Source organism: Rhinoraja longicauda, chromosome 13, assembly GCF_053455715.1.
Source record: "Rhinoraja longicauda isolate Sanriku21f chromosome 13, sRhiLon1.1, whole genome shotgun sequence".
In the NCBI taxonomy this organism is placed as follows: domain Eukaryota; kingdom Metazoa; phylum Chordata; class Chondrichthyes; order Rajiformes; family Arhynchobatidae; genus Rhinoraja; species Rhinoraja longicauda.
Window position 1 is genome coordinate 13,527,348 of NC_135965.1, and position 11,890 is coordinate 13,539,237.

The 11,890-nt window shown below is 42.4% G+C and overlaps 1 protein-coding gene across 1 annotated transcript in view; it reads left to right on the forward strand.

Moving 5' to 3' along the window:
- The window catches only part of pid1 (phosphotyrosine interaction domain containing 1), a 110,026-nt gene extending 98,412 nt beyond the window's left edge, over window positions 1-11,614 (forward strand). The window contains exon 3 of the mRNA XM_078410397.1: window positions 9,579-11,614. Coding sequence (XP_078266523.1) covers window positions 9,579-10,052 — 474 coding nt within the window. The 3' untranslated portion in view covers window positions 10,053-11,614. The remainder of the gene's footprint in view (window positions 1-9,578) is intronic.
- Window positions 11,615-11,890: the final 276 nt, after the last annotated feature.

Genomic DNA, 11,890 nt, shown 5'->3' on the forward strand with positions numbered 1-11,890 from the left:
GGCTCGCTGGGTCCGAGCCGACCACCGATCTCCCCCGTACACTAGCACTATCCTACACACTAGGGACAATTTACTATTTTTACCGAAGCCAATTAACCTCCAAACCTGTATGTCTTTGGAGTGTGGAAGGGAACCAGAGCACCCAGAGAAAACCCACACAGTCATAGGGAGATCGAACATACTCAGTACAGACAGTACGCATAGTCAGGATCAAACTATGAATTAGGAGCAGAAGTTGATCACTCATCCTCTTAATCCTCCTCTTCTGTTCAGTAAGTTCATGCCTTATGTAGTCTTAACCTCAACTCCACATTTCCACCCACATCGTATAAGCTTTCATCATCCTTCTTTACCAAGAACCCTTCCTTAAAACTATTCAAGGCATCTGCTTCCATTGACCTTTGAAGAGGAGAGTTTCAGAGAAAAAATTGACTCATTTCTGTAATAAATGGGCAAGTCGTTATTTTGAAACAGTGACCCTGTATTTAGAGTCACACGAGGAAGCATACTCTCCACATCTGTCCACTCAAGACCTTCAGAATCTTATGTTTCAAGTTCCAAGTAATTTTTCTGTTGCTGACCCAGGTGTTTCTAAATTGGTTGGACGTGATTCCTACCATTATCGCAGTGGGATCCAAATTTGATCAGTGATATTCTGCAGGTTGACAGCAGAACTTTGAGACATTATCACAGGCCCAGTGGAATTTCCTTTAAACCCAGCTCAATCCTTTTAATAAACTGAATTGAATTTACTTTGGTCATACACGCTCCTCATTATTTGTGGGTATCATGTACATATGATTACAACATCTTTGTATTACCTTTTAGTAAAGACTAGAAAAGAGGGCCCGTTGGGCCCGTCCCCACACCCCCCATTCTCTCCTCCCCCAGCCCCACTCTTACTCTCCAAGTGTGCCCGTTGGGCCCGTCCTCCTGATCTGTGTATGTCAAGTGACCACTATAGCCTTCTTTTTTTTTTTTTTTTTCCTAATCAGATGGGGTTTTTTTTTTCCTAATCAGATGTGCAGCACTTTGGTCAACGTGGGTTGCCCGTTGGGCCCGTCCCCACACCCCCCATTCTCTCCTCCCCCAGCCCCACTCTTACTCTCCAAGTGTGCCCGTTGGGCCCGTCCTCCTGATCTGTGTATGTCAAGTGACCACTATAGCCTTATTTTTATTTTTTTTTTTCCTAATCAGATGTTTTGTTTTTTTTTCCTAATCAGATGTGCAGCACTTTGGTCAACGTGGGTTGTTTTTAAATGTGCTATACAAATAAAACTGACTTGACTTGACTTGACTTGCAATAACAAAAAAGACTACTTGGAAGCTTTTCGAAACAATGTAGCCGTCCGTCACAAGCTGAAAACTAAATCCTTTTCTGGAAACTTTTGGAAACAAATGTAGCTCACGCGCTGAAGCCCCTTCAAGAAATGAAAATTTAAACTTTAATATCTCTCTAGCTTTAAAAAGGTAGCTTCAATTTAATACGGCGGTACAAAAATCGTAGCGCTTTGGTGTACCGTCTTGGAGGAGTAGGGTTTGTAAGTTAAACTTCGGAATCTTCCGTACATACACACATACATACGAACGCAGAGTTTTAGTATTATATAGATGAATAATTGTATTCATTTTCCTACCAAGCTGTATGTTTGGAGTTATGTCATCATAAATATATGAGCTGATAATCGGTGTGATATTTTCCTGGAAGTATAGCTCACAGCTCCAATCTTGCCTCCTGTCAAAAGTTATCAAAGCATTTTGGGTGTTGAGTTTAGTTTTGTTTATTATTGTCACGTGTACCGAGGTACAGTGAAAAGCTTTTGTTCGCGTGCTAACCCGCCAAAGAATAGACTATACATAATACAATCAAGCCATCTACAGTGCACAGATAAAGGATAACGTGTATAGTATTTGGTACAAGACCTAACATTGAAGTCTGATAAAGTCCGATTAAAGATAGTTCACCCAAAGGTCTTCAATGAGGTAGATGGGAGGTCAGGACTGCACTCTAGTAGATATAACCGCGGTACAGTAGATATACCTTACCACCAACCCCTCAGGGCTGTGAGTCAACTTGTCTGGCCACTGCATTAAGGTAAATTGGAGTGGGTGGAAAGGTGAGCTGAATTCAGCTTGTTTTGACCTATGCTTGGAAAAAAGAACGGTGCAAACTACTTCATACAGAAATGGTGGACTCAACGGCAGCAGGTTAGCAAGGAGTTATTAATGCAATCATTGCACACACAAAACAAATCCCACATACTTCCCACATGTATTTCATGATTAGAAAACAAAATGTATTCCAGAAGTCACTTTTACACAGCTAGTAATTGTGAGCATATGGACAATAGCATATGGAAGTGCTTAATGGGTAAAACTTGGGAGAGTGAGGGACGAACTGCTGAAATGTCACATGTGTCCAGGCTCCATGTTGTCCCATTTGTTGTATAAATAACAAAAATGAACATAGAGAATGTCATTATCACAGTATTTTTAAAAATAAAGTTCAATTTTCTGTAGTTCTTTCTTTGTATATCAGATCAATATAGAAACTTTAAGAACTTTAACATGAATTTGGATGTTGTCCCTTTTCATTTGTTATTTTAAACATTTTTGTTTAACTCTACTGATGCCAAAGATTTACCTAAAACATAGAACTGTACAGTACAGTATAGAGGTGCACATAATCATGAGAGGATAGATCGGGTAGATACATAGTATAAGAAAATAACTGCAGATGCTGGTACAAATCGAAGGTATTTATTCATAAAATTCTGGAGTAACTCAGCAGGTCAGGCAGCATCTCAGGAGAGAAGGAATGGGTGACGTTTCGGGTTGAGACCCTTCTTCAGTCTGAGTTACTCCAGCATTTTGTGGGTAGATACATAGAGTCTCTTGCCCAGAGTAGGAGAATCGAGAACATAGGGTTAAGGTGAGGGGGGGATAGATTTAATAGGAACCTAACCTTTTCACACAAAAGGTGGTGGTTGCATGGAACGAGCTCCTGGAGGAGGAGGTTCTGCGCTGTATCTCTAAAACTAAAAACACTTAAAAAACTAAACGCTGCAACAGATACAGATGCATTCTGTATCTTCCCCTTTACTGTACCTAAGGTGCTTGAGTGTGATGTGATTATATTTATACAGTATTATCTGATTGGATAATATGCAATACAAAGCTTTTCACTGTGCCTCTAGGTGACAATATTAAACCTAAACCTCTACGTAAGCCTAAAAGCAACCAAAAGACTTGGAGGGATAAAAAGAAAAGGCTTGCTCAGCCAATAATTGCATGAATCTGTCAAATGAAAGACAAATCTGGGGAAAAGCCAGTCTATTGTTAACTCTTGTTATATAGACAGCATGCGCTTCCAAGCAAATGGACCAGAAAATTACTCATTCTATTTAACACTTCAGTGTTTTATTAGTGTGCCACTTTGTCGAATATAGTTTTTGTTTATTATTATAGTCAATGCATTTCTAATGCCGATAGCCTTGTACTGCTACATCCCACCGAGTAAAAGCTGTAAAATCTATTCTGTATAATAACAGCCAGCAAAGTATCCCTCCTTATGAAACTGCTTGATCTGCAACTATTGATTAATTGGATATCAGAATTAAATCGAGTGCTGAACAAATGGATTATTACACATGAATTGCTCTTGAATTGATTTCATTACATTGTGAACAAATTCCTTAACCTTTTGAAGATTCTGCGTGGTGATGCACAATCCACAACACATGGTCAGAATGTGGCGAGATTCATTAAAAAAAATAGCAGATGTTGCAAATGACAAGAACATTCACTAGTGGTGTGTGGTATGGGGACAAGGCAAACTTTGTGCTATGGTTGGAGTACTGCCTGAAATGTTTAACACTCCAGAGGCATGTCTGTAGCAAAATATGCAGAGGCATGGTTGAGTATACCATTCACTGCCAGGAGTGGACAAAATGACTGCAGTTTGCCTGTAATAATAACAGCAATCCTGCTGTGAACTAGCCTCTCCCTGCCTCAGAGTGTAAGCTATTTTGTTGGCATCATTATCTAAAAGTATGGGGCACAATGCAAGATCTGACCACCTTCCCCCTACCTATTACTGAATTTAAATCCAGATTTTCAGAAAAAAATAATTGGAAGTTTTTCATTCACCTAAAAGTTGAAAAACGATTAGATCCTTGTTAGACCTGTGCTGCGCATTAGATTCAATGCAACAAATAATATGGCAAAGAAAGACACGCCAAATGCTGGAGTAACTCAGCAAGTCAGGCAGCATCTCTGCAGAAAAAGGATGGGTGACATTTTGGGTCGGGACCCTTCTTCACACCTGCCTGAGATGCTGCTTGACCCACTGCATTACTCCAGCACTTTGTGTCTATCTTTGATATAAACCGGTTTGATATTAACCTGCAGTTAAGGGGCGGCACAGTGGCGCAGCGGTAGAGTTGCTGCCTTATAGTGCCAGAGACCCGGGTCCGATCCTGACTATGGGTGCAGTCAGTACCGAGTTTATACATTCTTCCTGTGACCGCATGGGTTTTCTCCGGGTGCTGCAGTTTCTCCGGTGCTAGTGTATGGGGTGATCGTGGTTAGCATAGACTCGGTGGGCCAAGGTGCCAGTTTCCACGCTGTATCTCTAAAGTAATGTGCAGTTCTTTGTTTCTGCAAAATAATATGGTAAGATTGTCTTTTGCACACTTCATAATAAAATTTATTAGTGCCTTTCCCCAAATGTTGCTCAGTAACGGACACCTACTGTGCAGTGGAAGGAATTTTAACATTCCAAATAGCTGGAGACTCCAATTCATGGACACTGCAAATGGATGTGATGCAAGAGGCTGAACCATTCTGTGATCAAAAGTTGTAAAAAAATCTCAGGCATTCGGAATTTTGTGGAAAAACTAATCTGTTTTGAGGTCTGGATGGTCACGCAGGGCTGGAAGATGAATCTGTTGGGGCTGGTTTGTTGACTTAAAGTTCAGGAAATAGACAACAGGCATCTATCTGTACAAGTCAGAACCATTCTTAAGTCTAAGTGAGGTTGAATACAAGTACCGCAACCAGATACATTTGTGTTTGCTTGCCAAATGTTTTTTAGTATGAGACAAATAGTTCTGCCATCTGTTAGCCATTACTAAAATTACAATTTTATTCTTTGTGCTTTTGGAAGTGTAGTGTTTAGTCTTCCTGTAATGGCTCTGTAGGTAAGCGATGTGGCATTGAAACTGCATAAATATAAATGTTCTAAACAGGTTCAGTCTCTGCTGAATTGGGTCATTTTACACAAGAACCATCAGATAACAAAAATGACCTCAGTTCTCCAAGTACAGGGGGAAAGCCATTGAGGCTTAGCGCTCTTTAAAGTCCCTCTCCTGAAAGTCCTTGTGCGAAGGGCTGTTTCCACTCTGCATCTCTAAAACTAAAACTAAAAAAGCTAAAAACTAAAGTAAAAGTTAAAATCCAAACCACTGGGTAGAAAGCCAAGAAGCTGCACATGTTAATACTGCCACATTGGATCATGATTGTTGGTAAAGTTAAGTCCATCACAGGAACAACATGGCCCCTGTAAGCTTGGTACAGGAGAGATGGTATGGATCAGGCATTCTTTAGATCACAAATGAAAAGTCAACAAGGGGTTGTTGATCATAAGCTCCTATACGTCCATAGTTTTAAGTCTTTTTAATCTATATACTATAGACAATAGACAATAGGTGCGGGAGGAGGCCATTCGGCCCTTCGAGCCAGCACCGCCATTCAATGTGATCATGGCTAATCATTCCCAATCAGTACCCCGTTCTCTGCCTTCTCCCCATACACCCTGACTCCGCTATCCTAGCTCTCTCTTGAATGCATTCAGAAAATTGGCCTCCACTGCCTTCTGAGGCAGAGAATTCCACAGATTCACAACTCTCTGACTGAAAAAGTTTCTCCTCATCTCAGTTCTAAATGTCCTACCCCTTATTCTGAAACTGTGGCCCCTTGTTCTGGACTCCCCCAACATTGGGAACATGTTTCCTGCCTCTAACGTGTCCAACTCCTTAATAATCTTACTGGTCTTTCACATCACTGCATTCTCAATATGATTATTGAAAAAGATTAAATTCAATGACACTTTATTGTCACATGTGCCTAGGTTCAGTGAAATTCTTTGTCTTGCATACAATCCAGTAAAATCATACGGCAGACCTCACCAAGGCAGTACACATAGTCTGGCGCCGACAAAGTTACAAAAGGTTAATTGGACAGGCTTATCTTTTTCTCGCAGCGGTGAACCAGGCCTGCCGCTGCACAGTCTCCTGCCGCGTCCTGCATCGATCTCATGCAAACTAAAGTGCTGGGTGGCCACTTCCCTTTCTTCCAGAAGAAGGGTCTTGACCTGAAACGTCACCCATTCCTTCTCTCCAGAGATGCTGCCTGGCCTGCTGAGTTCCTCCAGCTTCTTGTGTCCATCCCGTTCTTACTTTTATGTGTTCTTACACAGAATGCCCTATGGCTTAGCTTTAGTTTTCTGTTTTTAGAGATAACACGTGGAAACAGGCCCTTCAGCCCACTGAGTCCATGCTGACCAGCGATCCCCGCACATTAACACTATCCGATACACAGATGGGACAATTTACAATTATACCAAGCCAATTAGCCTATAAACCTGTACGTCTTTGGAGATTGGGAGAAAACCAGAGATCCTGGGGAAAACCCACACAGGTCACGGGGAGAACGTACAAACTCCATACAGACAGCACCCCTAGTCAGGATCGAACCCGGGTCTCTAGGGCTGTAAGGCAGCAACTCTACCGCTGCGCCACCGTGCCGCACCCCAATAATTCTGTGTACTCTAATGAATGAGGACAATGGCGTAAACTGTGAGAGAGTTAAAAGTAGAAATGCATTATCTAATAATTGCTTCTACATATATACACTTGCATTGTGTGTAGGGTGGAAACACAAAAAGTGGTTCCCATTCCACTACCAGTGAGCCCAATTTTATCATAGTAGATACTTGGAAGTTAATCTGTGTAAGTTTGGAAACATGAATCATCGTGGCAGTTTTTTTGCCTGTGAGGCAAAGGGCTTTTGTCTAATGTATTAAGCTAATGCACAGAAGGTGATTACTGTCATTCACAGTATATCCTTGTTGTTTGGTAGAGAGTACTTTTACCTTCATGCAAATGCAATGTTAGCATGTCAAGCGGATTAGAATGTAAAAGCAGGGATGTCCAATTTGTCCATGCCGATTAAGTTACCCATCCACACTAGTCCCACCTGCCTGCATCATCTGCAAAAGTACTAATCACGCCTTGTACATTCTAGACAAGTTGCCATGTCCATCGATATCAGTGCAGACAGCGACATTTGGATGAGTTTTCATTTGCAAAGCTCATTCGATTAACAGTGAAGAGGATGATGACATTGCCTATCAAGCGTTGTTGCCTGACCCATTTTGATGGGGCTGTCACTGTTCGTAACCAACGATCCAGCTGCCAACTTGCAAATTGCGAGGAATGAAGACATTTGCTTGGCCTGCCACGGAAAACAGGCTTGTCGCCAAAGAATTAAAGAGGAGAATAGTTCACAGAGGGCTGGGGGAATGGCAGGTGCATTTTTGAAGAATGAGCTGCAAGATGCAGAGGGAGAAATTATACCTGTCTTCTTGCCGAAAAGCTGCTTAACAAATTCCTCATAGTTATTTTCATTCAGTGGTCGGACTGCTTTCTGCACTGTGCAGCGGGTAAGCCTGTAGCTGTCATTAGTAATCAGGAATGAGCTACATCAGTAGATCCCAATATTCATTGAAAATCGTGGGGCCTCATGTATTTCCAACAGGAGTGCTGGCAGCCCAACCTAAAGCCTTCACGGAAATAATACTGTCTTACTTTGGTTAAAGGTGTTCCCTTTAACTTTGTCTCATAGCTGGCCCATTCATGCTGAACAAATAGACGGTACAATGATCACCAATAATAATCCATAGAACAGGGTTCCCAAAAAGTTAGTTTGCAAGTCGAATTGGTAGTAAGGAAGGCAAATGCACTGCCCGCATTTACAGTATTTTGGAAGGACTAGAATTAGAAAAACACGGATATACTGCTGAGGCTTTGTAAGGCACTGGTCAGACTGCATTTGGACTATGTGGGCAGTTTTGGGCCCCATTTCTGAGGAAGGACATGCTGGCTTTGGGGAAGATCCAGAGGAGATTTATGAAAATGATCTGAGGAATGATTTGGTTAACGTATGATAGCCTGTACTCGCTGGAGTTTAAAAGGTTGAGGGGGGACCTCCTTGAAACTTATCGAATAGTGAAAGGCCTGGATAGAGTGGATGTGGAGAGGGAAGAGTCTTGGACCAGAGCCCATAGCCACAGAATAATAGGACATACGTTTACAAAGGAGATGAGGAGGAATTTCTTTAGCCAGAGAGTAGTGAATCTGTCAAAATCATTGCCACAGATGGCTGTGGAGCCCAAGACATTGGGTATTTTTAAGGCGGAGACTGACAGGTTTTTAATTGGTAAGGGTGTCAAGGGTTATGAGGGGAAGGCAGGAGAATGGGGTTGAGAGGGAAAGATAGATCAGCCATGATTGAATGGCGGAGTAGACTCAATGGTCGGAATTACCTAATTGTTTGTTTGTGTGTATATGTTTATGTTTATGTGTGTACCATGCCCTCTACACAGCCAAAACGGTGCACGACAGCGCAACAATTTTAGGCCCACCTTACACCATTCCCCCATGGTTTGAATAAACCCACTTTTGTTACTTTTTAAACTCAATTTATCTAATAAGCTTTAATAAATGTGCTCCACCCCCCCCCCCCCCCTCCCCCCCCGGAGGAGCGGCGCCTGTCCCGGCGTGCCCCGCGCCTGACCTTCCTCCCATGGTGCAGCGCGCAGCAGAGGACCCACAAGATGGCCGTCCCCGCCGCTCGCAGCTGATCCCAGCCGAGCTGCAGGAGGGGCTTCGGCTCAACGCCCTGCCCGCAGGAGAAATGGGGCTGAGGTCAGTGGCTTCTCCCTGTCCCCCCCTTGCCCGCACACGGCCACGGGGTGCACTCCCTGCCCGGTAACGGGCCATGGTTAGGCCCAGGGGAGAGGGGGGGAAGAGGGCAGGGAAGGGGAGGGAAGGGGGAATGGGGGGAGGGGTGAAGGGGATGGGGGAGGGTGTCGGGGGAGAGAGGTGGGGAGGGAGTTTGGGAGGGGGTCAGGGGAGGGATGGGGGAAGGGGTGATGGGGAGGGGGTGGAGGGGGTGAGAGGGGGTGGAGTGGAGGGAGGGGTGAAGGGAATGGGGGAAAGGGGAGGGGAGGGGAGGAGGGGGTGCTGCACCAATGCAAGGGAGATTTGGACCCAACGGGTCCACTTGGTCTAGTAAAATATAGAACTGTGCCCCATGATAATCTACTTACCGCATGCACACAGTTATTTGAATGCTGAACCTTGTGGATGTTTACACTTATTTTGAAAACTTGCTGTAGTAAAGCTAGTAAATGTCATTTGTTGAATTGGAAGTTGATGTATTTGTTTCTATCAGCCTTTTAGCAGTTAATATTCATGATTGTACTAATAATTTGATTTTCTTTTGGTTGTTCACAGGTTAGGTACTTTGGAAAAGTGGTCATGAAGGGGACACAATTTACGTCGGGCTGCACCGAGAGGTCAGTTGTGGAGTTGTGGGAGAAGCAGACACTGGATCAGGAAGACATATCGTCAGCCAATGCCATTTTGGAGATCCGCCCTTTCACAGTCCGTCTCCACCATTTGGATTCCAACAGGGAGGCCGCGGTCCAAATGGATACGTTCCAGGTGTCGCGCATTGCCTATTGCACAGCAGATCACAACGTCAGCACCAACGTCTTTGCATGGCTTTACAGGGAGATCAATGACGATTTGTCCTACCAGATAGATTGCCACGCGGTCGAATGTGGGAGTAAGCTCGAAGCCAAAAAACTAGCGCACGCCATGATGGAGGCGTTCAAGAAGACCTTCACCAGCATGAAGAACGACGGGAAAATCCACAACAGCAGCTCCTCGGAGGAAGCAGAGTCCGCAGCGTCGGATGACGGCTGAGAGGGAAATGGATGAATCGGGGATCAACGTTGAAGTCTGGCCTGACGATGAGAGCCATTTGAAAGAAACAAATAGAGGAAATCTAATTGAAGATGAAACGCCAATGAACCCTTGGTTGGTTAGCTTGCCAAATTAGCCAAGTGACAATACATAATGAGAAAAGTTTTAAAAAAAGATTACGCATTATTAAATAGTTGCATTGAAATTTAAAACAACTGCTCAGCTCTGACTGTGAGTGTAAAATCTCTAATTCCCTGTGGGAGTTTGACACATCTGCTGATGTTAGTTCTTTGCTAATTTACCTAAAAAAATTCTTGAAACTAACAGAACAATTAACTTTATCGCTGCAGCCAAGAATTCAACCGGTTTAACTGCAGAGGAAGTATCACACAGGCAAAACAGTTAGGAAAAAAGAAATGGAAAAATTACATTCAGATTGGAACAAAACCAGCAAGACTTACACATGAAAACAATTAAAAAGAAATGCATTGATCTATCTTCATATCTTTCTACCAACATATAAGCTACAATATATGTAAAGATATATTCCATTTTTATAAAATATATTTCAAATGTAAGTATTAAAATGTAATGTTTAAATCTTTAAAAATTGTGGTGTATTATCAACTGTGAAAAACACATGGAAATATTTGATTGTAAACTCAGAGGTTTGTCAAGTGGAAATCTCTGATCTGCAGTTGTTTCTCAAAGGCAGAGGAATAAACCAGGCATTAAAAATCTTTAGCCAGCACGACTGTTTAAATGGACTCCAAAATTGTATTGTTTATTTTAATTTTTTTTTTAGTTTCAGTGCAAGCAAGAGTCATTTCACATTTTGATTTCCCCCTGTTCAGTACAAGCTGCTTGTTTCAGTTACATTCTCCCGGATAGATTACACAAATCAGGCTTTGTCAATTGAAAATCAACGGGAGGCTTATGTTCTGAAACCTTTGTAGATTTAATCTTAATACCTTGCATTCTTGGTGTTGCATTCTTCAAAGAAGATGGCAAGTCACAGTAAACGGCCACTTCTTATTTCTAGCTTCTATTCTTCCATAAAATACCCAGTTCTTTTGTTCTTCCATTACTGAGGGAGAGTGCATGTGCGTTGTGAGAGAGCTGTGAATCTTTCATAATGGAAATAGATTAGTTTTCTATTTTCCTATCTGTGCCTTTGCACCCGCTTGTTGGCTATTAGAAGAAAACTGAGTTCCCAAACTGGTCAGAACTTTTCCATTTTCATCAAGGTAGACGCTGGAAGGCTTATACGCCAATATATATATGGTATGGATAATTATGTCAGTGAAGAAAGCCATTACTGCACTGGGATAGTGAACGGAACAGCTAGTAAGGTAGAAAATCAGTAGGCAGCTGAGTACAGCCGACTAATAAATCTGCGTTCATGTGAATTGTCCATTTAGAAAAATGAAGTAACTTGTTATTTTAGTGGCAGCACACTGTCACCACAGCATGTAAACCAAGATTATCCGAGTGTGTGATTGTTTTTTCGGAAGTACAATGTTGCCTGCATTTGTCAAATTACAAAATAAATTGTTATATGGTGAGGATTGGGTAGACGGTCATTATTTTATTGTTGGGAGATTAATTAATTTTGCAAGTGCCCTGGGTGATAGCACACCTGTTCACAAATTGAACTTCCTTAATCATCTCCACATAGGAAATCTATGGAAAATCTGGATATGCTTTTAGGAGATTGTTGAATCATTTGGAGTTAAGATGAGAATCTGGCCCTGGAATAGAGCACAGACGACCGAGAATGAATACAAGTGCTGATAGAAACATAGAAAATAAAGTGCAGGAGTAGGCCATTCAATCCT